At 37.5% G+C, this 27,800-nt stretch overlaps 1 protein-coding gene across 32 annotated transcripts in view; it reads right to left on the bottom strand.

The window, feature by feature from the left end:
• Positions 1–27,800, bottom strand: part of PTPRD (protein tyrosine phosphatase receptor type D) — a 536,986-nt gene that overhangs the window by 39,793 nt on the left and 469,393 nt on the right. For all 32 annotated transcript variants that reach the window (XM_044939860.2, XM_044939874.2, XM_044939864.2 and 29 more), the window contains 3 exons: positions 24,208–24,383; positions 9,541–9,660; positions 8,876–9,030 (listed from right to left, as the gene is read on the bottom strand). In XM_044939860.2, coding sequence (XP_044795795.1) covers positions 8,876–9,030; positions 9,541–9,660; positions 24,208–24,383 — 451 coding nt within the window. The remainder of the gene's footprint in view (positions 1–8,875; positions 9,031–9,540; positions 9,661–24,207; positions 24,384–27,800) is intronic.

Genomic DNA, 27,800 nt, shown 5'->3' with positions numbered 1-27,800 from the left:
ATTTTAGATAGCCAGTACCCCAAACTCCTTCAGTTTGTGTTTTAAACTTTATATCCATGGGGCCACTATATAATTTCCTTTAATGCTTTCTTTTGATTCACTTACTTTTAAACTACTTCAGGGAGGCAAGGTGTTTTTCTCTTACAGGATTGTGACATCACAGTGTGGAGGATCTGGCCTCCTGTTTTATATCACCATGTTGTTTCATTAGCTAAAAATTTGCTTTTTTAATGCAGAATTATTGATATATAAGAACAGAATCTGGCATAATAGTTTCCACATGGCATAATTATTTCTTCTCTCCTTAAAATGTTTCCATAAATTTGTATACTCTACCCATTTTCTTATCCAGAGATGTTGGTACTTTTAACAATCCAGTCTTTCATCTGTAGAAGGCTAGAGTCTCTTATTACTTAATTTATATGTGAAAATGAATCCCAGCTTTAAGGAAAATATGGGTCTATGGTTCATACTTGTCAGCATCTCAAAACTATCACATGCTTTGGCAATACTTATGGGCTTTGATCTAAAGAGATATTTGAATGGAAAACTGGGAAGGATAAAGGATGAAATTTAGAATGAATGGTTAAAAATGCATTAAATAATTTTCCATAGCATGCTTAGTGCCTTTAGATTACAAGGTCTTTTATTTTTATGCTCATATGCAATACTTTCTAAAATCCTTTGACCTTGAAAAGGCTTTTTTTTTTTTTTTTATCAATATTGGGTAGGAATTAGGAGTAAAGGGTTATGCTATGAATATGACCTAAGTAGTTCTTGGTTATGCTTTCACCTATAAAGTCAGAAAGTATTATGAAGATTGGATCTGAGGAATTGTTCCAATCCCAACTTGTCATTTGATTTTTACTGGGTCACCCTTTGTGGTCCATTGATGCTTCTAGGACATTAGCTACATCTGGCCCACAGTTCCTGTTCCTTTCAGTTTTGAAGACTGGTTTGATTCTATGATGTGAAAGATTTAAATTACTCTCAGAAGTTCTATTTTACTCTCTTTGGGAATTGTTTCATTTAAAAGACAGATGAAGAAAGGTCTTGATCTAACCTTGTTTCATATTTATTCCTAAATGAATACATTTCTCCTATGAAGAAAGTATATTCCCTTGGTCCTAAAAGGGGTTACTATGACTCAGAGTAAGTATCATGAGTCAAGATTTTAAGCAGACTCAATGAAATTATACCTTCATCCCAATTTATTCTGGAATGCAAAAGTAGGAAGTCAAGAAATACCTGGGGTAACAGTCAAATTTGGTCTTGGAGTACAGAATGAAGCAGGGCAAAGGCTAATACAGGTTTGGCAAGAGAACACACTGGTCATAGCAAAAACCCTCTTCCAACAACACAAGAGAAAACTCTACACATGGACACACCAGATGGTCAATATAGAAATCAGATTGATTATATTCTTTGGAGCCAAACATGGAGAAGCTCTATACAGTCAGCAAAAACAGGACTGGGAGTTGACTGTGGCTCAGATCATGAACTCCTTATTGCCAAATTCAGATTTAAATTGAAGAAAGTAGGGAAAACCACTAGACGATTCAGGTATGACCTAAATCAAATTCCTTACGATTATACAGTGGAAGTGACAGACAGATTAAAGGGATTAGATCTGATAGACAGAGTGTCTGAAGAACTAGGGACATAGGTTCATGACATTGTACAGGAGGCATGAATCAAGACCATCCCCAAGAAAAAGAACTGCAAAAAGGCAAAATGGTTGTCTGAGGAGGCCTTGCAAATAGCTTTAAAAGAAGAGAAGCAAAAGGCAAAGGAGAAAAGGAAAGATATACCCATTTGAATGCAGAATTCCAAAGAATAGCAAGGAAAGATAAGAAAGCCTTCCTCAGTGATCAATGCAAAGAAATAGAGGAAAAAAATAGAATGGGAAAGACTAGAGATCTCTTAAATTTAGCGATGCCAAGGGAAAATTTCATGCAAAGATGGGCACCATAAAGGACAGAAATGGTATGGACCTACCAGAAGCAGAAGATAGTAAGAAGAGGTGGCAAGAATACACAGAAGAACTATATGAAAAAGATCTTGACGACCCAGAAAATCATGATGGTATAATCACTCACCTAGAGCCAGACATCCTGGAATGTGAAGTCAAATGGGCCTTAGAAAGCATCACTATGAACAAAGCTAGTGGAGGTGATGGAATTCCAGTTGAGCTCTTTCAAATCCTCAAAGATGATGCTGTGAAAGTGCTGCACTAACCATGCCAGCAAATTTGGAAAACTCAGCAGTGGCCACAGGACTGGAAAAGCTCAGTTTTCATTCCCATTTCAAAGAAAGGCAATGCCAAAGAATGTTCAAACTATGACACAATTCTACTAATCTCACATGCTAGTAAATTAATCCTCAAAATTCTCCAAGCCAGGCTTCAACAGTACATGAACCATGAACTTCCAGATGCTCAAGCTAGTTTTAGAAAAGGCAGAAGAGCCAGAGATCAAATTGCCAAATTTGATGATATACTGGATCATCAAAAAAGCAAGAGAGTTCCAGAAAAAATATCTATTTCTGCTTTATTGACTATGCCAAAGCCTTTGACTGTGTGGATCACAACAAACTCTGGAAAATTCTTCAAGTGATGGGAATACCAGACCACCTAACCTGCCTCTTGAGACATTTGTATGCAGGTCAGGAAGCAATAGTTAGAAATGGATATGGAACAAAAAACTGGTACTAAATTGGGAACGGTATATGTCAAGGCTGAATATTGTCACCTTGCTTATTTAACTTACATGCAGAGTACATCATGAGAAACACTGGGCTGGAGGAAGCACAAGCTGGAATCAAGATTGCTGGGAGAAATATCAATAACCTCAGATTTGCAGATGACAGGACTCTTATGGCAGAAAGTGAAGAAGAACTAAAGAGCCTCTTCATGAAAGTGAAAGAGGACAGTGAAAAACTTGGCTTAAAATTCAACATTCAGAAAACTAAGATCTTGGCATCTGGTCCCATCACTTCATGGCAAATAAATGGGGAAACAGCGGAAACAGTGACAGGCTTTATTTATTTATTTTTTGGCTCCAATATCACTGCAGATGGTGACTGCAGCCATGAAATTAAAAGACACTTGCTTCCTTGGAAGAAAAGTTATGATCAACCTAGATAGCATATTAAAAGGCAGAGACATTACTTTGCCGACAAAGGTCCATCTAGTCAAAGCTATGGTTTTTCCAATAGTCATGTATGGATGTGAGCGTTGGACCATAAAGAAGGCAGAGCATCAAAGAATTGATGGTTTTGAACTGTTGTTTTGGAGAAGACTCTTTAGTGTCCCTTGGACTACAAAGAGATCCAACCGGTCCATCCTAAAGGAAAGCAGTGCTGAATATTCATTGGAAGGATTGATGCTTAAGCTGAAACTCCAATACTTTGGCCACCTGATGTGAATAACTGACTCATTTGAAAAGACCATGATACTGGGAAAGACTGAAGTAGGGAGGAGAAGGGGACAACAGAGGATGAGATGGTTGGATGGCATCAGCAACTCAATGGACATGAGTTTGTGTAAACTCCAGGAGGTGGTGATGGATAGGGAGGCCTGGTGTGCTATAATCCATGGGGTCACAAAGAGTCAGACATGACTGAGTGACTGAACTGAATTCAACTAACAAGAAACAAATACTTAGAGAAAATCAGCTGTTGTATCCCTTTGATACCATTAGAAATAAACCACCAATTCTAAAAAAACAACACAAATAGGGCTGAAAAAGGAAAAAGAAAGTGTCTTTATTTCCTAAGAGGATGACTGAAATGATATGATATGCTTAAATGCAATGTATAATTTTATGAAATAGCCTGAAACTTCCCTTCCTTAGTCTCTTTCAAAACCAAATTTTATTAATAAGGAAAAAAATATGGCATGTCTCTAACACTGAGACGATATTTGTAGAGATAATTGCAAATATCCACCTGGCAACCATGTGGTCAACAGATATCTACAAGACATTAAGTATAAGGAACTAAGGTAAACTCAACAAGAAAAAGTCTGAACTGGATATAATGGTGGGTAAGCAGGTCATGGACTTTGAAATATGGCCTTAGTTTATGAGCTGTTTGATTCTGGGCAAATTACCTATAATTCCCTGTGCTTAAATATGACTCACAGGTAAAATATATTGTTTAGTAGATTAAATGAGTGAACACCTGAGGGCTTAGTACTACTTGGAAAATAGTAATGGCGCACTGATTTGTAACTGTTGTGATTATGTTAAAAAGATTAAGTGGTAGAAGAAACTCATTTGCTAGCAATCACCTTTCACATAGGAAGAGTGAAATAAAGGCTAGCATTTCAATGTGATGTGGAGTCAGAAAGGAAGAAGTTTCTCCTGCTGACCAAGTCATCAGGATGAGTCTCAAAGTGAAATGCCCTCCACGTGGCTGGCCAAAGGAGAAGCTGAGAACAAGCAAGTAATGGATAAACTGGAAAAGTTACTTGATTTATAAGACTGGTAACCCTGGAGCACATAATGGCTCTGGCACCACGAGTGGCAGGAGCTTAGACAATTAAGTTGACTCTTCTTGCCTTGTGGGTTTTTTTTTTGTTTTTTTTTTTTGTATACGTATGATGGAAGAATCAGGATTCCTACCTCTGCAGACGATAAGGAGGAAAATAAAGCAACACACATAAAGCACTTAGAGAAAGGCCTCTCCAGTTAGAGGAAAGATTATCTGATGTGGATGAATGGTTCAATATCCTTAACTATTATTGTGGCTAAATAAGCAGAGATCTATGTCTGTATTTAACTGAAGAATGAAAGGGTATGTGGGAAAGAACATAAAGGATACAGCAGTAGAAAAGGGGATTCAGAAATCTGTATTAGAATGATACAGGCAACTCAATTAAGCTCTGAAAAGTTACTCCAACATAAGGAGACAAAAATATAGTCTCCGGTTAAAAAACCAAAACAGTGCAGCCTTGAAATTATCATACTCTTTCTGTAAATATTCCTAAAAATGCCATATGGAATCCAATTAACTTCATCAAGCAACTATCAGCACCTACTACAATGTAAAAGCTGAGATACGGTCATGCATAATCCGTATAGTCCATGCCCTCTGTGACTGCATGACATATGTGATCTGCACACACAGAGCTGAATAAGCTAAGTGTGAACCTATTTTATGAGAGCTCAGAGAATAAAAGCTTCAATTTTTCCTATGAGAAGAGGAGTGGGGAATGAGCTTAAAAGTCTGGGTTTCAACTCAAATGTCTATAAGATGAAACAGTTCTTATAAATAGATAAACTGAATTGTGTGTTAAAAAAAAAATGAGTGAGGAGAGTGAGGAGAATTTGGAAAACTGGACAGTGCATGCCAGCTTAAAGACATTCAAGTTCAAAGTTAAGAAAAAAAATCGTGTATATTAGCAGGGTCATCCAAGGCCAGTCTGCAGCCTTTGCCATAACATAGGAAGTACTATGTAAGATGTAAGTTAGATTATGAAGTAAGGATACACATCATCAGGTAGAAAAAGGAAACAGGTAAAATGCTAGAGTGGATAAAGTCATTTGCTGAGAGTCAGAGATGAGAGTATTATGCTTAAAATATATACCTAGTGGTGGGTGGTGCGAGAGTGAACAACGAGGCACCAAGGGTGAGATTGGCCTCGATGATAAACGTAATACTAAGAAGTTTAGTCTTTATCTTGAAGGCCTTTAGAACGGCAGGATTAATTTCTATGTATTCTTAACAGCTTCATTTTAAGAGTTCAATGGTTTCTTTGGTCTTTCTTGAAAACATATTTATTACTATCAAAGATTCTAAAGCCATATCATTAAAGTGTTCTCTGTCACTGTGAAATATCTGATGGTATTTCTATGATGGAAAATATCTAAATTTTTAAATTTGTATTCAATTAAATAGTTGATATTTATAAACAACTGGTTATTCATAGGGTGAATGACCCATATCATATAGATAATATCCAAGTTCTTGTTGAATTTTTCTCCCTAAAATTAGAAATATACCATCTTTGAAAACACTCCACAATTCATGTATAAATAACATTCTTGCACACTTTATAAAATGCTCTGTCCTAAGTGCTTTATGTGTATCATTTCCTATCATTTCATTTAATCTTCATTAAATTCTTACTGCTAAGACTAATGTTACCCCATTTTACAGATGAAGAAGCAGAGGCTCACAGATAGGAAGGAACTGCCCAGAGGCACACAGCCAATAAGTGAACAAACCAGAGTTTTTGCTCAGGCAGGCTCTCTCTCAGAGTGTGCATTCTCCCATCCAAGTAGTAACCCTGCTTAGCTTCCAAGATCAGAGTGTGCACTCTCACTGTGGAGACTACATGTTCTGTATGAAGTGACTTTTTTCCCCCATACTTGTTGAACCAGACATTAGCTCTTTTAGGAATGTTGTCAAGTCTGTCCTTCTCCTTGACCTTCTAAGGTCTTGTCTCTGCTTGTACTAGTCTGTTCTCATAAGTCCTTTTTATTATTGATCATTAGAATTTAGTTTATTCATAATGATTTTTTAGTCCTGCTACTTTTATTGCTTAGACAAAACTATTTCAGGGAAATTAATTTTCTCCTTTTCCAGTCCCATCCCATTTCTGCCCCCAGTCTTCTTTCAGAAACTTCTTTCTCAAAGGATCTGTTTGGCAGAAGGCTTAGACTTACTTTGAATTTGTTACTACTTCATCATTTAGTAAAAAAAAATTCAAGTCCATCATAAGAGAAATCATGAAGTTCAGTATTTAAACTCCAGAGTATTTTCTGTGATTATTTGCAACAGTGCTCATGGTAACTAATCAGGATTCCTTTGCGACACGGATAGCGTCACTTTCTGCAGTTTCCTTCCTGCCTAGAGAAGCTTTTTAAACCAGCATTGCTGGAATACCACAGGAGCACTTGCTATTTGAAATGACTATCCTCTGCCACTCCTTCCAAAAAATTATGCTTGCGGGTTTTAACATACAGGTAACCAAGTCAAAGATTCACGATGCTCTGGAAGTTGGCTGTGTGGATACTGCCTCTCTAAATCAAGAGGCCAAGATATCTTATCATACATGTGAGGTTTCTCTAATTCTTGTTTCTATTATTTTGTATATATAAATGTATGTGTTTTTTGTGTGTGTAAGTGTATACACCTGTGTGTATGTATGTATGCCTCTGTGTGAACTGCATCTTTGCCAGGAGACTTATGAGGGCAACATTTCTTGAGTGAGGCCAAACTTCCTGTTTTCTCTCCTGTGGCCAAACTCCATCTGCAAATGTTTCATGTGTGATTTTCATAATTAAGTTGATTTTGTGCCAAGCAGGGGCACCATGCAACCAGTTTCAATGGCTCTTTGAGGTCTGCAAAGATGTTTGTGTAACAGAACACACAGACAGCCTGCTAAAACCAACCAGAAATCTGATTTCATGATATAAAAGCATTTGCTCAATTAATAATAATTTGCTCAAATTAATAACAATAATTTATAGTATTTAAGAATCATGCAAAAAAAAAAAAACCAACTTCAACATAGATTTTCAAAGACCCCTATTCTTGTTAAAGAGGAGTAAGAAGTTGATTATAAGGTGAGGCTGATCGTACCTCCAACTTCTCAACTATCTTACTTGAACCAAACTCTGTGTTCTCGTCTCTTGATCTGATATACTGTTGCTAAGAACATCAAACAGTAAAAGTAAAGCATGGTGCAGTGCTTTTGGAATTTGTAAAATACTCAATGAATAAAGAATAATGTTATTATCAGTTTTTGTTAGGGTAAAAATGCTGGAAAAGAGAAATAAAACATTATCTTGTTTGGAATTTGCCAGGCCATTGTTTAACATCACTCCTCTAGCATGGGTTAGTCAGGTAAATTTTATTGTTTTTATTCTGACCTATCCATGGTAGCCAGCTTTTTATAAAAACAGACCTTATTTCTAAAATCTACTATATTATGCTATAGTATAATATGGGATGTGAATGAAAGTTATACTATTAAGTCATGTTAGAAGTGGTTTATGATAGATGCTTCTTTTCTTCTTTTATATATTTTCTAAGTATTTGAATTATTTGGGTTACAAAAGACTACTATGAAGTTACATGAACTGTAATTTATATAGCAATAAACAACTGACCAGATATCTTTAATAATCTGTTAGTAATGGCACTTCAGGGGAATTCAGAAAACTGGGAGAAATCAGTTTAGTATTAAAAATGTATGAACACATTTATAGTAGAATCTGAGTGGCGATATAGAGAATGTTAGAATTAAGTACAAAATAATAAATTATACATTAAGAAAAATGCAGGTTCATTACTTTTGAGTACATAAAAAAAATCTTCCAAACTATAGGTCTTTGTACATATTTTATTAAATAAAAATTTAAAACTCAAAATAGAATATTTTTGTATGTGACTTGATAATACTAATATGCAGAAGGCATCTTCAAGCAGTAAGAAATGATCTCTGTAAGCTTGTATGTTTATAATGTTATTTTGTTCAGCATTTTTCCCTATAAATAGTAAAAAGTTTGTATCAGCCCAGCCCACAAGAGTCTATCAAACAATAATTTGTGTATATATATATATATATATATATATATTTCAAAAGAATGTACTTATGTTTTCTCCAAAGAGAAAACAGCATGAACCCTAGTTGCTTTTATCTCCCAGGGCTGGGGAGTCAGCTATGCACTCTATCAAATCCTTCCTATTGATGTTAGTATAGACCTCATTTGAGCAAAAAATACTCCCTGTATCATTTACAAAGCCAGTTACTCTCCCAGAGTATCAAAAGGTTAGAAAGATAATATCCAGCGAGAAATCATTCGGTTTTGTGTTTCCCCACAAACGCTCTGACTGTGAGGAAAATGCTCTCAGAGGTTCTTACCTGCAGTGTACAACCATCGGACCTGCATCAGGAGGGTTACAGGTTTTGACTCTCCGTAAGAAAGCCAGAAAAGGTGTTGGGTGTTCTGGAACACCATGATCAGGCCAGGCAGTGAACTGGAATTGTCTAACTTCTCTCTTCTCACTTGAACCATTCTGTGAAGTAAGAACAGTGATTGAAATTCTGTGTTCTTAGCCTCAAGTTGTATGATGTGTAATAACATGGAAAAGGTAACATGTAGATGTGTTCTCTTAATTCCTTCCCCTATCCTGTATTCCTTGGGAAGAAATACTCTTTGGAGTTGTAACTACAAGCTATTTGTAAATGACAAATATTTGCTCAGGAAGACAAAATTCCTAGGTGAGAAGCATTCCATTTCTCAGGTTTAACTATCAGGAGTGCTCCTGTCATATTTTACAGAAAGAACTATTTCTTCTTCATCCAGTCTTCGTTTGCCGAAACTTTCATTCAGAGCAAGAGTTCCATGTTTATTGACAAATCACTAGACAAGGAGAAAAACTGCCGAGCGATAATGGAAGAATCATTTCATTCTTCATTGTTGCCAGTAGAATCAAGATTTAAGTAAAGCCTTGAAATATTTGATTTCTCAAAAGAAGTTTTCTTTAAATAATGGAAAGGGGAAAGAGAGGGGGAAAAAAGCAAACCTTGTAAAGTGCAAATGTTCGAACACAATATGTGGCCAGCTCCACTGTATCTAGCAGCGTCACTTGGACCAGCCCATGGGTTTCTGTACCTCTGCTGGGCCAATACTGGTCACACTTCACCTAGAAGAAACAAGTGACACATTCAGGGCAGAGCCTCATCAATTTCTCTATTAGCTTTATTTTGAGTTGCTGTTGAAGGAAAACAGCTTTTCTGCATTTCATTTTATGTTGATCTTTTTCTGGCGTGCATTCTTGTTATCCCAATATATGTAAATTACTTCTCTGATGCCAATGTAAACCACATTTTTCAAACTGGTAGGAATACTAAGCAGTAACAGATTCAATTTTGCTGGAGAAAAATAAATTGCAGATTGTCGCCAAGTAGAATAAGGAGAGAGGTATTTGAAACTTCAGAGGACTTGAAAAGAAAACACAAAATTGTTCTACGATAGACGTTAAGAATCGCTTCAGAAAGATTACACTTAGGCACTTAAATGACATGGTGAGATAGTTAGTGTTCATCCATCAAGGTTTAAAAGGCACAAACGATTTCATCTTGAGCTATCTCGAAATATGCTTGTTTAAAAGAAAAGTAGAAATAATTTGTAAATCTGTCAAAGTATAACAAACAACACAGCATTTTTCTTTAATACAAGATAAATGGTATGTGTATCAAAAACAAATGAAATATGTAAAGTCTGGGGGAAAAGAGCTGTCTGTTCTTTAAAAAGTCTCGGAGGGTCACCCACTAGCAGTGGCAAAGTTTAAATAATTTAAAACCCATTCATTTTAGATGAATAATCTACAGTGATTATGTGAAGTTGGACAAGAAAAGCACGTAAAAAGTATTCAATGCAATTAATTTAATATGCAACCAAGAATAATTCCAAATCTGCTGTATGCCTCGAATTTACTGAATGTGCCTTTGGGCATTAAAAAGTGTAATGAAAAAGAGCAAAGATAACACTATTTTCTAGTAAGACGATACATTAGAATATATTTACCCTTTCCATTTCAGAATAAAAGAAAAAAAATGGGAGTAGTTCTTAGTTGAAGCCAATTAAAATGCATGTCTAGGTAAACAAATCTAGTACTATTTCATATTAGTACATTTTCTACTTGAAAAATACTTGAAAATTATGATCTTTGGATTTAAACAAAAGCAATGAGGCATTATCATAGGTACTTGGATTTTTGGCTCAGTAAGTAGAATTACTAGGTAATTATTTGCTTTTATGTTGAATATAAATATTATTACCATTCTGTAAATAACATTGTAATTTTCTGTTTCACAACTAAAGCATTTGCTGCTCAGAGTCAGCCTCTTTCTGTGTAGATACCAGAACTTGTGAAAAGGGAGAGGGTTAATCCTCTACACAGTTTCCTAGACAAGATGAAAGAAAAGGTACAGTTACACAGGAAGGCAGAGACTGCGTTCTCAAGGTCTGCTCCTATGCCTTTATCTCAACTGTGAGACCCACACAAACATTATCTATTTCAAGAAAAACGAACAAAAGTGGTTCACCATAAAAATGGAGAATTATATCTTAGTAAGTTTTTTTTAAAGGCTTGCATTTATAGATGCACAAAATATTCTTGTTTCATATTTCTATCATATGCTCTAACTTAAAAATAACACAAGGGAAAGATAATTCTTTAAGGAGAATATTGATGTAGTAAGACCAGGGTTGGGTACATCTGTGTCTTCTCTGAAAGCAAAGTCGCTCAGTCGTGTCTGACTCTTTGTGACCCCATGGACTGTAGCCCACCACGCTCTTCCATCCATGGTATTTTTCAGGCAAGAGTACCAGAGTGGGTTGCCACAGACATCCATTAAAACCCAAGTTGTGCTTGGACAAACTTAGCAAAGGCTACTACCCTCATAGAGCCAACATTACTTAAGTAACCCTAATTCAGATAGAAAAAAAAAATCACAAAAATGAAGTCAGAGGATCTGTTCTAAACCATGAAATAGATGTCAAGTTGATGTCTTGCTGCAAGAGACAAAAGAAACTGGAGGCCTCTTATTGGAACATTTGAAGGGATGCCAACAATGTACTGAGTTTAGGAATGAACAGAGAAACTAAAAACTCATGATTTAAGAGTTTCAGCTGAATACGAGCCCTTTCAAATCAAAACCAACAGGTCATATCCCAGGAGGACAAATACCACTGTGATGGGTACAAAAACAGCAAGTTAATGTAACAAAATGAACTAGAAGTTCAGTACAATTCACCAAACCCAATTCAACATAATTATGTTTCAAAGCTGGAGAATGGTTATCCTTAGACCTTTTAGTGAGGTAAGACAAAGGAAAACAAGAAAAGAACCATAAGCCAGCCTTTATGTGACCTCTGGAAAAATGACTCCATTATTGAGTGACTTTCCGTCTACAAATCCACTCCATCCCTAAAATGTAGGAAAACTTAAACTTTATAATGATTATTTTAAAGTTTGAGAACTGCAACTATTTTTGGCTTCGTTTTTCTCTGACCTCTTTAGGAAAAAGAAAATTCCACAAAACATTACTGTAAGGAGTAAATATTGTGATCATTTTTTAGCTAAAAGAATAAAGAAATAGTTCTTGTACTCATTTTAAAGAATGTATTCTAGCCTTATTCTTTACTAAAAAAAAAACCCTCTAAAATGTTTTAAGTGAAACTGCAAAAACTAGGAGCAACTTTTTAAAAAGTCAATATATTTAAACATCTGTGTTTTTTCTCAAGAGATATTTTGCAAGCGGAGTTTATGAAAAAATAAATGTTCTAATGTATGTGCCCATTCGCACGTACACTCTCAGCAGTGGGATTAGAAGGGTTGCCTGAGCCCTCTGAACAGCAACACAGGCTTCCCTTCAGCGCAAGGGCTGCAAGACTTCTTTTCTCCACCTCATTCTCTGAGTAGACTGTACAGGTTTCATCCTGAGGGCTAAATTTAAGGGCTTCGACTTACTGATAAATATTCCTTTAAGCCTTGCATTATTAGCCATACACTAAACAAATAATTTCTGATTGTAAGGTTAGAGAGGGAGTCAGAAGTCTAGTGAGGAAAAAAACGAAAAGGATACAGAATAATAATATAAATTATATATATATATTTCCTAACTAGCTAATACAAATGAGCTAGCTCTGTTTCCCTCTCTTGAAATGTTTTCTTTGGCAATAACCCTCCCCCACCACCAGTTTTTTTTTTTTTTTTCCTGAGAGAAGAATCTCAGAGAATAATCTAGAGAGTTACTACTTCTTAGATTTCATGCATAGAGCTGAGTGTGAGAGTTAACATGTGCTGTACAGAAGGCTCCCCTTATATAGAAGGTGGGAGTTACAGTACAAATGCTGCTGTCTGTCTTTTCTTATTTGCTTCTGAAGTGACTACAAGTGGCCTTCAGGACTGATTCAAGGAAGGTCAGGCAGTTTCACTGTTTGACCGGTAAGCTGCTTCTCTGTTTCCAGGACCAAAGCCTTGTGGCCTCTTCTATAAAATGGGAATGATTATCTCCTGCATGACAGGTTTATTATAAGGGTTGGAAATCTTATACCTGAAACTCTGAACCCAATGGCCAACACAAATAGGTATCCAGTGGGAATATTTATTATTAGTTAACCATGTTCTCAGCTTTTTGTGTTTGTTGTTATAAACCACTGAAATCATTCTGAATGTGAAAAATTGATTATATTATTAATCCTAACAGATATGTATTTAGGATTTTCTAGATGGGAGGTGAGGTGCCAGTGGCAATGAAAACACCAAAGTAAAAAACAGTCCTGCCCCCAGTCCATCAGCCGTATTGACTAAATATGTAGGGGTGTTTATATCTCCTGGATCATCAAATAGGTAGTTGTGACATTCCAAACAGTCCTTTAATGGACCTGGGCCCCAAGTGGCTGTGAAGAGAGAATGTACTAGAATCAGAGTAGAAAAGAAGTAAAGTAGAACCAGGCTATGGTTTAGAAACATCACCCTGTAACTCTACTTGAGGCCCAAATTGAATGAGACAGTTCAGATTCCTGGCTGAATTTAGGGGAGATATTTCTTTTTATTATCACAAAGAAAATCCCTTTATGTGGTAAGCTTTCATTTTTTCCAAAATTATGGAAAGACCAGGTTGACCATCGCTACATGTATGCTGTGGAATTCATTCATTTTCTCCCTTTCATGGCAAATTATTAAAAGTAAGTTGATGGCATGATAGAACATATTTAAATGTATTCAAAAGAGCAACTCATTATTGGAAATATCTCGTAGGATTTGATCCAGCAGGTCTACTGACTGTGCTTTAGGGAAATGCTCTCCTTGTTTCGTTTTTACTTCCACATGGCTTATCTTGGACATGGTTTGGCACATTAAGGGCACTCAACACGTGTAAGCCAACTTTATAATCAACTATACTGTGGTCTAGGTTGGCTTATTTTTAAACAGCCTAAAACTTTATGAAAACAAAACCTCATTTCAATTTAACAAAGCTTTATTGAGCCTGGCAGCATGGTGGAAGGCATCAGAATTCCAAATGTAACAAACCAATACTCCAAAGAGTCCCAGCAATATTGAACCCAAACGCATTTGCCACATAGTATTTGAGAAAGCCTGCCTAGAGTTATTTAGTCAAAGAAAGACTTAGAAGAGACAATAAATATTTGGAAATCAGTATTTAGTACGTTTGGGCAAAGGATTCTACTGTAAAGAGGGGACAGTATGTTAACATTAGGTAATGTAAATTAAGGCTGTTCTTGGGAAAAAGGAAATGTTACCATGACTAAATATACATTTAATAAGAAGAATACAATGAAAGGAAGTTTCAGGTAAATATTAGGATATATTTTAGTGGACAGAAAAATTACATGCCAAACTGATTCTGTAGGCTATTATATCTCTTTTTGGGATTTTTTAAAAGACCAGATTTAATACTTGATTTTCCAAAATCAGGAGAGATAATTCTCAAAGATTCTCTTCTCTTTGAATAATAGTGTCATTCTCTCCATTCAACTAATATTTAGTCATATCTATTTTCAAATGGCAAAACTATCTGGTTTATGAATTTCTTTCATTTTCTCTTTGCTGACCACTATTTAGTGAAGGATCAAAGGCAATGGAGTCCTTGAAACGAGAGTGATATTAAAGCACCTATCAGTACAGTCATAGCTTTTCATAAATAAAACCATAATGTCAAAAAAAATTATTCTCTAAATAAACCAAATTTTGCTGCTTATCAGTTCACTGAACCATTCAAACACTTATTAAACCATTTATTAATTTAAAAACTTAATATTCATTTTCTTCTTTTTTTTGATGTGTGCTATAGAATGAATATCTGTGCCTCTCCCCCCATTCACGTTGTTGTTATTCAGTCACTGAGTTGTGTTTGACTCTTTGTGATCCCATAGATTGCAGCATTTCAGGCTTCCCTGACCTTCACTATCTCTGAGTCTGCTGAAACTCATGTCCATTGAGCTTGATGCTATCCAACTATCTCATCCTCTGTCGCCCCCTTCTCCTCCTGCTCTAAATCTTTCCCAGCATCAGGATCTTTTCCAATGAGTTGGCTCTTTGTATCAGGTGGCCAAAGTATTGGAGCTTCAGCTTCAGCATCAGTACTTCCAATGAATATTCAGGACTGCTTTCCTTTAGGATTGACTGGTTTGATCTCCTTGCAGTCCAAGGACCTCTCAAGAGTCTTCTCCAGCACCACAATTCAAGAGCATCAATTCTTTGGTGTTCAGCCTTCTTGATGGTCCAACTTTCACATCCATACATGACTTCTGGAAAAACCATAGCTTTGACTATATGGACTTTTGTTGGCAAAGTGATATCTCTGCTTTTTAATATGCTGTCTAGGTTTGTCATAGCTTTTCTTCCAAGGAGCAGGCTTTTTTAAAATTTCATGGCTGCAGTACTATCCATAGTGATTTTGGAGCCCAAGAAAATAAAATCTGCCAATATTTGCATTTTCCTCCTTTCTATTTGGTATGAAGTGATGGGATTGGATACCATGATTTTAGTTTTTTGACTGTTGAGTTTTGTTTTAGTTTACATTTTTCCTGCAGTTTTTTTTTCTACTTTAAACATGTATTTATTTTCATTGACGGATAATTACAATATAGTGCTGGTTTAGGACTTAGGGAACTCAAACCAGGGCTCTGTGACAACCTAGAGGGGTGGGATTGGGGTGGGAGGAGACTCAAGAGGAAGGGGACATATGTATAACTATGGCTGATCCATGTTGATATAGGGCAGAATGTTGAGTTTTAAGCCAGCTTTTCACTCTCCTCTTTCACCTTCATCAAGAGGCTCTTTAGTTATATTCACTTTCTGTCATTAGGGTGGTTGCTGTTGTTCAGTCACTCAATCATGTCCGCCTCTTTGCAACCCTATGGACTGCAGCATGCCAGGCTTCCCTGTCCATCACCAACTCCCGGAGCTTGCTCAAACTCATGTCCATTGAGTTGGTGATGCTATCCAACTATCTCATCCTCTGTTGCCCCCTTCTCCTCCTGCCCTAAATCTTTCCCAGCATCAGGGTCTTTTCAAATGAGTCAGTTCTCTGCATCAGGTGGCCAAAGTATTCGAGCTTCACCATCAGTCCTTCCATGAATAATCAGCATTGATTTCTTTTAGGATTGACTGGTTTGATCTCCTTTCTATTCAAGGTACTCTCAAGCATCTTCTCCAACACCATAATTCAAAAGCATCAATTTTTCTGTGCTCAGCCTTCTTTATGGTCCAAGACTCACATCCATACATGACTACTGGAAAAACCATAGCTTTGACTGGATGGACTTTTGTTGGCAAAGTAATGTCTCTGCTTTTTAATATGCTGTCTAGGTTTGTCATAGTTTCGCTTCACAAGAGCAATTATCTCTTAATTTCATGGTTACAGTCACCATCTGCAGTGATTTTGGAGCCCAAGAATATTAAAGCCTGTCACTGTTTGCATTGGTTCCCCACCTATTCACCATAAAGTGATGGGACTGGATGCCACAATTTCGTTTTTTGAATGTTGAGTTTTAAGCCAACTTTTTCACTATCCTCTTTCACCTTAATCAAGAGACTCTTTAGTTCTTCTTCACTTTCTGCCATAAGGTGGCATCATCTGCATATTTGTGGTTACTGATATTTCTCTCTGCAATCTTGATTCCAGCTTGTGCTTCATCCAGCCTGGCATTTCACCTGATGTACTCTGCATATAAGTTAAATACACAAGGTGATTATATACAGCCTTGACGTACTTCTTTCCCAATTCGGAACCAGTATGTTGTTCCATGTCTGTTTCTGTTGCTTCTTGTCTTGCATACAGGTTTTGCAAAAGGTAAAGTGGTCTGGTATTCCCATCTCTTTAAGAATATTCCACAGTTTGTTGTGATCCATAGTCAAAGGTTTTAGCGTAGTAAATGAAACAGAAGTAGATGTTGTTCTGGAATTGTCTTGCTTTTTCGATGATCCAAAAGATTTGGGAATTTGATCTCTGGTTCCTCTTCCTTTTCTAAATCCAGCTTGAATATCTGGATGTTCTTGGTTCATGTACTGTTGAAACCTAGCTTGGGGAATTTTGAGCATTACTTGACTAGCGTTTGAGATGAGTGCAATTGTGCGGTAGTTTGAGCATTCTTTGGCATTGCCTTTCTTTGGCCCTGGAATGAAAACTGAGCTTTTCAGTCCTGTGGCCACTGCTGAGTTTTCCAATTTAGGGTGGTATCATCTGCATATCTGAGGTTGTGGATATTTCTCCTGGCACTATGTTGAAATCTGATTCCCTATGTGATCGTATTAGGAAGTGGGGGCTTGAGGAGGCCCTTAGGTCATGAGGGTGGAGGCCTGGTAGAATGGAATTAGTGCTTTAGAAGAGAAACTCCTGAGAGCTCTCTCATCCCTGCATCATACAGACAGTTTTCTATGAAGCAGGAAGCAGCACCTTGGTCTTAAACTGTAAGAAGTTAAGTTTCTGTTGTATATAAACCATCCAGTCTATAGCATTCTGTTATAGCGACCTGAGCAGGATAAGACAAATGCATCTGATAAGGATTAACAGACGGAGCTGCACTCAACTTTTCTAATGACTTCTCCCATTATATCTCCACTTTCTAGCACGTTGTTGTAACCTGAGGAAAAATGTATGAAATGTCCTTGTCATGGCCAGGTGGCACTTGCATACCAGGCCCTCCCTCATGACTTGAGTCTCTTTGCCCTCAGCCCCAGTCACTCCTGGCAACGACTGGGTACTCCACACACATTTACTGTCACCTCTGCACCTGCCTTCACCTGCCCAGTGGCTGCCTGTGTTCCAACAGTGCTCCAGTGTCACTGACACTGAGTGATAACCTTACGTGACTTAAAGTTTCAATAAAAAGACAATGTTTGTATACCAGCCAATATGGATACGTTTCAATATAGTAACTCCCAGTAAAACTACAGTGGTGCATACCAGCTGAATGTCTGCCTTGCCTGGGCACAGAGAGTAACTCACACTTCTCAAAATCTTAGAAATAGCCTAGACCAGCCCGGAGCACTGTAAGCATGACTGCGAAGAATCACAGGGGCTTTGCACATTGTCATTGGGAGCAAAGCTGCAACTCTTTCTCATTCCTTAGGGTGTGCTGCCTATAATTCACTTCAGTAGGGATGTTCTGAGCCAGCATCTGTAGTCTTCCATCCTAAATAGAGGAGGTGGGATGGACAAAGAAGGGAGAAATTCCAGGAAGCTAACAGTAAGAAATTGGTGGGATCCTTTCTGTTATCTGACATGGTTGACAAAATAAAACCAAGAGTGTGGAACTTGCTACATAAGGACCCAAACATCCTTTAGGCTGCCAACATGAGTATCTTTCTTTTTGTTGCCAGTGTCCTATATACATTAAGTATCCAAGCTTTTTAAAAACAATCCCATACATCATGCAGACTCTAAAGGCAACGATTGTGCTGCAATCACAACAGCTGCTTAAGGAAAAAGCAGTTTCTGTAGCCCTAGATAGGCAGTGCTTCAGGTTACAGTTTGAGAAATTAAATGTTCAAGGCCTCTCGTGCTTCGAGTTCTGTTTGGAAGAGGACACCGACCTGGCATTTGGAAGGCATTAGCTCTCCATTAAACTTACCAAACCTTGACAAACCAGAGGGGCCAGGAATTAGTCTGCCACCAGCCAAGGCTGGGCCTTCCAAAACCGATAACGACAATGCAAACAATAACACTGCCATTTATAATCTTCAAAGGGATTCTGCCAACTTTTAACCCAAAAGGACCTCACAATCTGAAAAGTATCTCAAGCTTTGTTCTACAGAAAAACAAGAAAGTGTTTGATCAGGATCTCCTTTCTTGCTGCTTTTTGTCCAGAATTTCCCTCTTAGCTACAGAAGCAAATGGAATATGTCTCCATCTCACTGTCACTCTCTCTTGGGGTAAATTTACTGTGATGGCATTCAAGGAATGGAGAGGACACAGGAAGAGTGAGTGGTCTTTAGGTCTGAAGTGCTCCAGTGGCCAAGCGTCAGGTTTAACTCCCTAAACTATTAGCATAGTGTAGTTAACGCCAGCCTGACCCCTTCGGCCTTGACATCATCTAACCTCCATTCATTAATACAAACAACCGAATTTACAAGATTATGGATTTTCCCATTCCTGGCCTATCATAAAATAAGTCATGTTGCACAATATGTTTGATCTGCTCTAGCAATGGATGCCATTAACCAGGTTCCCTGGTTATCTATTTGGGAACAGAAAATGGGATTTAGAGAGTTTGGAAACTGAGTACGGACTTCCTCACATCTTATTCTATGCTTTTACCACTAACAAATGTGGCCCACATTGGATGATGACAATTCAAATCAGTTCCCATGTTAGGGTGTGTCAAAATTTTTCTCTCATCCTTGACATTTATAGCACTAAGTCCCACTACAATACTGACTCTTTAAGTGAATCAACTCCCACTATAAAGCTTGCAAGACATGAAGCAACAATGAGTGTCAACTATGGGAACTGACTGAAGGCAGGCTGGGAGGACAAGTGAAAGACAAATACCCCTTAACCTCACTGAATCCATTTCACCTTCTAACACTAATCAAGGTTGCTCAAGAATTTGTCAACGATAGGCCTACACGGTCCCTTCTGTACCTCAAGATGGGAAACAAAGTAGAAGAGAAATAGCCAAAAGCAGAGAGATAAAGGGGGAGAGCTTCTGGGCCAGGAATGGTCTTTGAGAATCCTCCCTTGGAGACCCCCATTCTTCAACCTAGGCGTGCCAGCCATGCATCCCAGCTGCCCACAAATAACACCCTTGTAGTGGAAATCCCAGCTGTATACATTTTACTCTCCTACCAGTGCTTCATTTTTTCCAAACTCTTTCTTCCCTCCATGTGGTTACCCAGACCAATTCATGTGCTTATTGGCATGTTATGAAACATGGAAACAATTAAAGACCACATTCTGGGGCACAAGAATAAGCTGCTGCAGAATCAGTGAACTACGCAGAACTTGAGACGATTTGGCAAAAAAAGATGGAAACTGTGGAATAAAACCCACTAACCATATCTCATGTCACACAGTATACAAGTCTTTAAATTTATTTGTGCGTTTTTAGGCAGCAATCAAACTTCAACTTCAAAATCTCTAGTTTTTAGCTTTATACATATACATATACATATATATATGTATTTAATATATCCTAATGAAACTCATAGAAAATATTCAACTTACACTATTTCTCCTCAGGCTTGATATATGAGTGTACACTGTGCAAACAGTCTCCTGATTTAAGTTTGGGATTCTTGCAAGGCCACATTTAAGGGAGACTGATGGCATTTGAAAAATCAAAGAACTGAAGTTTTCAAATGGCTACCGTAAGCCCTAAGCCCTACCTCACACTTGGAAGGCTTCGTCAGCCTTCCAAGTGCGAATAATGGTCAATTCTCTAACAAAAGATCAGGGAAATGTCTAACATATGCAAGAGTAAATTTTTTCTTGAGTGAACTGTTCTAATTCAGCAACGGTTACAAGCCCTGCTGCTGTGTCAACCACAGAGAGGAGCTGGGAATGAGCCTTGGCACAGTAGAGGGCTAGAAAACAAAGGAGGTTGGTTCTGAGAAGAGGATCCCCTATTATCATAAATAAATAAGAGAGGGAAGGAGAATGAAAATCTGAACCAAAAGGAAATGTGGTATCAAAACTATATTTAGTGGTAATTATTACTACACGTAACTCATGTTCATAATAATACTATTTTCACAATGTATTGCTTCAAGATAAGTGAAAGTAGCAGCCAGAATGTTCTATGGTAGATTTTTTACAGGCAAATTAACACACTTCCTGTGTCAGGGTCTCCATTCTGGAGATTCTGTCAAAGGCAAATGCAAAGGGACCCCATGTTCTGAGCTACACTCTCCTGTTGACTAGGATGCATGGCTGTGCAACCCCGGGCTGGGAACAGGGGGCAAAACTGACTATGCGGAGTGACTCTTGTGTTTGGTTAGGATTCACCAACAACCACAGAGAAACAGACTCATTTCATTTGGGAACAAAACTTGATTTATTTGGAAGCCAGCTTTAGGGGAAACCAAAGCTATAATGGTAAGGCTTCCAACTTCTCTATTTCAACCAAAAGATAATAGTGTAGACTCACTGAGACACCTTGTCACATTCTTTATCTAAGGTAATATCCACATTACGTTTCCATGTAATCCAGAAAGGAGACTTTGAGGTATCCAGCAGCTTGTGTAATGTCACATAGCTAGTGTGCACTAAAGTTGGGCTCTAAACCCAGACATGTGACTGCAAGGCATCCTGTCAGGTCGCTTCCTCTGATGGTGGTGTCCCCAGGCAATTCCGTGCAGTATCATGCAATCTTTTCTTTCTATTCTTCTCTCTTTCCCACTTCAGTTAACAGGCATTCCTGATTACTTGTAGTGCACAGAAGTGTTTACACACACACACACATGCCTTTTTTTTTTAATAAGCCAAGGGGATGAATTTTATTTTAGGAACCCAAGCCTTCATCAAAATAATGAAATTTTAAGCTTTAGCCCTTGGAGAAGTGATTTGTTTAAGCTGCCCGGACCTCTTCCCTTTATGAGAGAGACTACAGCAGTTTCTAAATAAAGCCAAGTAGTTAGTATGACTGCTTTGAAGTTGGCTGCTGGGAACTGAGAATTCAGCGAGTTGCAGGTCAGCCCACATAACCTTAAAAGTTCCCCAAGTATGGAGCTATATATTTCAGCAACAACTAACCCATGTTTAAAACACTGTTTGTATAGCAAAATTTAACCTACGTTCTTGTTTTGAAAATCCAGGAATGCTTTCCCCTTGCTTCCTGGGACTTTAGGGGAAAGAGGAAGAAGTGTACAGGGGAAAATTGAGGTGGGAGGATGTGAGGGAGGAAGATGAAGAGCAGGTGAGATAATTTGGGGGTTCAGTGCTTTGTTAGATCTCTCCAGGGCATTTGGTCATTTATTTTCAAGTGTTCTAGACCAAGGAACAAAGGCTTTGGGGCTTTGGGGGTGAGAGTATATCATTTGTATAGCCAAGGGTTGATGATGATTGAGATCTCTCAATATTGGCTTATGTGGGTCATCATAAGTTTGGGTACAGACTGAACCATCCCAGAATAAAAAGCACTTTATTTGGCCTCCTCAGGTCATTTAACAAAGGAGAGAGCTAACTTGCAAGAGCAAAGAGTAATTAATGAAGGGAGCAAACAGAGTTCATTTAGTAACTTCCAAATAAGTTTCTCTGTCTGAGGTGGGAGAAAAAAAGGTAGCCTGCAACAGAAAGATAAACTGTGGGTATTTAAGTCACAATGCCTTCCACCAAGAACTGCTCATTACCATCACATGTTGCACTGGCAGTGGGGCCAGTTAGAACTAACTTTATTATTAGAAGCAATTAGGGAGAAAAGGGGCAGAATTTCATTTGGTTATTTCAAAACAAGTTTCTGTGCCTGGCTTAATGAAAGCCTGCAGTGTCAAGATAAAAATGTGTGTTTTACTGAAAACAGCTTTTGCAAATGACTGCTTGTTACCAGCCAGTATCTCTAGGCAGAGCAGTCTGGGTAGGCTGGATTTACATGCATACTGTAACATAATAGTTTAGTTGCCTCTGCTTCACAGAAGTGCTAACAGGCAGTATGGCCTGGTGGGTAAGCACATGTGTTGTGGAGACAGACTGTCTGTCTTCAATTCTTCACTCTGACCTTGGTAACTGAAAGAGCTTGGGTGACCTTCTGGAATGTCCTGGCCTCAGTTTACTCATATATAAAGTGGAAATCATAGTAGTGTTTATCTCATGGATTGTTGTAAAATATCACATATCAAAATATGTCAGACATTGTTAAAATTATTAACAATTGTATCCAAGAATCATTTGGATGGAAGTTGCTTTAAGGAAAGGGCTAGTTATACATAGGGGTTATATAGAGGTTACCCTGATTATGAGTCAATAAAAGATCTCTTTACATCTTTCAAATGGTATTTGAATGTAACGTGTAACACATATATGTCTTCACAGTCATACAAGTTTTTTTAAATCTAAATTCATTTCAGACAATGTTTTTGTAGAATTCACATTCTGAAAAGATCTGATTGCTTTTTAGGTTTGCTAAACCAGTTGTGTTCCATATTTATTGATTTCCCAGCTTTAAAATAACAGCTGGGACTTTTCATATTCTCCAAAGTCTGAGCTTTTTCCTTAGGGATCTCCTGGGCAGTTTTCAACTCCTCTCTCATAGACACACTGGGGCTAAGAGAAACTGCCATGTATTGAGCTTAGAAGAATGTTTAAAACCTGGCTGTCACACAACAAATGAGGACTCAGGCTTTGACTTCCTTGTAAATCTCCTTTTTGAGAATACTGTGAGCCCAGTAAAAGAGCCCTCTCACTGGTAGTTTCAAACTCTGCCCCGAATGCCCCACGCTTCAGGGAGACTATATGCTGTCTTCAGTGACTTGTCAGACTTGTTCCTTAAATTCTCAAGGTTACAGGCTGATTTTCATCAAATGGCTACAATATTTGCATGTACACTTGGGAATGTGGATACTGCTTACCCATTATGTTCTAGTTTTGCAAATCAAGAGCATTTAACCAATATGCCATGCTCCATAATATTGGATCCATATGATGAATAAAATTCCTTTCTTAGACCTTACTAAGCAGTGACTCTGTTATTAAAACCTATTCATTTTGGAGAAGGCTAAATGCCCTCTGCGTTTACATGTTTTCTCAGCTGTGTATTAACCCGCATCATTTTTCTGACTGCCCTGACTTAATTTATGATAATTTGAATAATTTTTGAAAGGACCCTCTTTCACAGAATTTTAGATTCTCACTGCAAATTATGAGAAAAAAAAAGTTGAAAATGTCAGGAAGTACATATTATTGGGATTTTCCCCCAGTCTGTGCATTCCTATTAAATGTGAATTTTAAAAAGATATCCAAGTTGATACTTATTTATCTAGCCAAGTTGCCTACTTCTTTGAGTGCTAGTTCTTTTTTCTTTTAGTGATCATACACATCATAACATGAGATAATTTCCTTTTTGAAAGATACAAAAGAATGTTAAAGCATGATTTAGTGTAAGCTGTTGATATTCATATTTAGTGGCTGTTAAAGAATCAAAACTTAAAGAAATCTTAGATTCAGACCAGAACTATCTGAGGGAAGATTTTAAGAGGGGGAAGGGAGATATTCCTCCTTACCCTGGATCGTTCTTCTAGTTTTGTCATCATAACAACCGTGGCACTCCGTTGCTCCCATATCATTCTCCAGAAGTCCCCGAATGTTTCCGGTAGAGATCCCTGTGTTGCGATATAGGCATTTTGTTTCCTGTAGCCATCTATGTAATTGGCATTCACATAGTCACTTCCTGGGATACCTGTAAAACAAGGAGTGTTATGCAACTATGTGAACGTATCACAAGAGGAAACAGCCTGGGACATGGCCTGATGACAGTGTTATATTATTGTTTCACACTGTATTCAAGTTTGGGTCTTAAACAAGATTAAAAATGGTTCTTATTGGGACCGTCACATTAAAGAAATACAATGTCTGAAGTGTTCAATCTTTGTGTGGACTCCAAAGAAAGGAAAACACAACTGATTGTTCGTGGAATGCCTTTTCTCTCACATGTTTTCTCCATTGCATCAGCAAAATATAGCGTGCAAAGGAAGATAAGCAATTATCTGGTCATATTCCACATTCATTCTCTTCTTTCTCAGACAAAAAACAAATAAAATGATGCCTGAGTCTGAAAATGCAGTATAGGGTGGAACATGTCCTAACAGTAAAAATTCTTTCCAGATTTAGCTAACAGGGAATTCATATATAAACTCATTTAATCCTCACAACTCTCAGAAGTTCAGTCATGATCTTCCTTTCACAAAGGAGGAAACTAAGGTGCACAGAGATGCAAAACTGTGCCAAAATTTCTGGTCTAATTATAGGCAGGCAGTCTGCTACATCTGTGTCTTAACCCCTGTAGGGTACTGCTTCTCCCTTAAACTTCAACGGGTTGTTGAATCACACAGATCGCTCTTTGGATGATGACAACTGCCTCCTAATTGGTTGTCCCATTTCTACTTTTGTCCTTTGCAGTCTGTTCTCTATTTCGATGAGAGCAGTTTATAAAAATATATTTCAGACACTGAATGTCTCTTCTTCAAACCCAACAATGGCTTCTCCTTATACTTGAAATAAAATCCAAATTCTCAACAATGGCTACAAAGCTCTGTACTTCTCCAACTCATCTTGTCTACTCATCTACTCACTTTCCAGTCTCTAGACCCTGTCCTGCTTCTACATGCTGGCTTTGTTAGAAAACATTCCTCCGCTAGCTTGGTGCCATCCCACATTCCACAACACACTCTCTGTCTCCTTCCCATCAGAAAACACTGAGCCTCCATCTCAGGGGGCCTGTTCCTCATACCCTGGGACCTCAGAACTCTCTTGGCAACATTGTAATTATAAATTTAATTGTTCACTTGCATACTGCTTGTGTTATTTGCCTCTAGACCACATATCTTTTATTTACCTTTGCTATCCCTGGTGACAAAAAGAGTAAATAATTTGCCCACGTTCTAACGTTGAATAAGTGGCAAAGTTGTAACATAATACAGATATTCTCATTAAAAGTCTAATTTTCCTTCAGCACAGTGCCTTTATAAGGGTTACAGGGAAGTCTGAACTTCCAAGAAGAGTGACCAGAATGATGATGTAAATCAAAGCTATTTCATATGAGAAAGGAATATATACTAAAACCTGGCAAAAAAAAAAAAAGGAGTTGGACATAAGAGTTGCCCATGAATCAAGAGAGGTTGAGGATTACTATGTTGAGACCCAAATCTTTCAGTTCTGAAGGATGTAATTAGAGAGAGATGAATTTCATCTCCAGTATAATAAAGCATTTTCATATAGTCAGAATCAGAAAGGGTATAGATTTCCTCCAGATGTAATGAGTTGCCTATTCCTGAAGGAACAAACACTTTATTGGGATATTAGCATGATACAGGAGATAGCAGTAGAACCTGTACATGGTCCCTTCTTACTCTGGGAAAATATGAGTCTTGGATTTATTAAAAAAAAGAATATATTCTTTATAATGGAACATATGTTCCTAAGCTAAGATTACTATATTTCAGTGATTGCCACTTGCAATTACTTTGACTGCTTTTCTGATTCCAGTTGTAAAATCGATCCTCTCAAGAAAAGTAATGAAAGTCAGATGGAGGCTACTGGGTTCCAAGATGAACACATGGATATGAAATACCAGCAGCATCAGTGAAAAGCCTTTTGAGTAAAAACTGAAATGCACGGTTGGTTGTAACATTATTCATCTATTACAGCTACTCAAGAAGCTGTTGGGGTTCTGGCAGTCCTTTATTGATAAAGATCCTATTCCTCCCTGACACTGCATTACTGTAGATTCAAAGGACAATTTAAATAAAGTCCTCAGGTTACAGCCACTGGGAAGCATGCACATCTCCATGTCTGCAGGATTTGGTTCTGAGCCAACAATGAGTCTACTGTATAACACAGGGAAAGCTCACTTTAAATAATGTAATTTAGCAGGTAACATTAAAGAAATGATAGAAAAGATTCTGGCTAAGGGCCTCACTCAGCTACCAATACAGAGAGAACTTTTTTCCCCCCAAAATTCAAAAATGGAGAAATCTGGTTTAATGACTCAGAAAATACATCAGCTGGGCACTGTACCATTTCTTCCTTATCAAGGGGTAACAAATGTGTCTGAACAACGCATCTGAGGACAGAGATGGTGAATGTGAGACACACATGTAAAGAAGCGGAATCAGACCTAGCCTACATTCTTGCGTAAACTTTAATCAGCTATTACATAATGAATTGTTTTTTGATGTATTGCTCAAGTTTGAACAATATGTTGTTATTATATTTTATGGGGAATAGGTTGATACTGAATAAGAGTCGGGACAAAAATACAAAAATTCTGCTTGAAAACTATTATTGGATCCATATTGTATCACCAAATGCTTTAAGAATTTGGGACTTGATATTGTGCAAAGAAGAGAATTGAAAACAATACTTCAACACCTTGGAGAGCTAATTGTTAGGGTAATATTTATATCCTGAAAATAATGTGAGGATCCTCTTTATATATTTTGACACTTGTCTGTAAGTAGGTAATACCTAGAATAAAAGTCTCCTGGCAAATTGCTTTACACATTCTGACAAAAAGACACTTCCAGTAAGTTCTATCACGTGTTCTTTGCAATGTGGAGATGTGAGAGACTACTGTGTTCTCTAGCAGCTCTAAGGCCAAGTGTGTCTTATATTCATACAACCCAACATAAGAAGCTGTGCAGAAAGATGAATGAGAAAAGATCTGAGAAATAACGGTGGCTTGTACTTCTAAAAAAAACATTAACCTCAGATTGAAAGCTAAGGTTAAAGAGTAGTGTGTTTTGAGTAGACAAGACCTCCGTTTACAATCTGACATATTTAGAATGATTTTTCAGCCAACTCCAATGAAAAAAAACACATACTATATTGACTTTCCTCTAATGCTGGGCAAATCAGTGTGCACTACTAATTCATGAGAAGTGTGTAAGAATTAACTGAATTCTGGGGCTATGTTAAGTGGAAATCTAACTTAAAATGCAGAACTGAAAGAATACAGAATTACTGTCAATCAGCTGATTGCTTTTATTTCTTGGATTTGTGAAGATTTGTCTAAAACTACAGTAATGGTGCCTTGCTTTTTTTTTTTTTTCTTTTGAGAGGGAAGAGTTATTAAAATATCAAGAACTTGAAAAAAAGG

This window comes from Bubalus bubalis, chromosome 3, assembly GCF_019923935.1.
Source record: "Bubalus bubalis isolate 160015118507 breed Murrah chromosome 3, NDDB_SH_1, whole genome shotgun sequence".
In the NCBI taxonomy this organism is placed as follows: Eukaryota; Metazoa; Chordata; class Mammalia; order Artiodactyla; family Bovidae; genus Bubalus; species Bubalus bubalis.
Note: the sequence above shows the minus strand (reverse complement) of the source record. Positions and strands in the feature narration are given on the sequence as shown.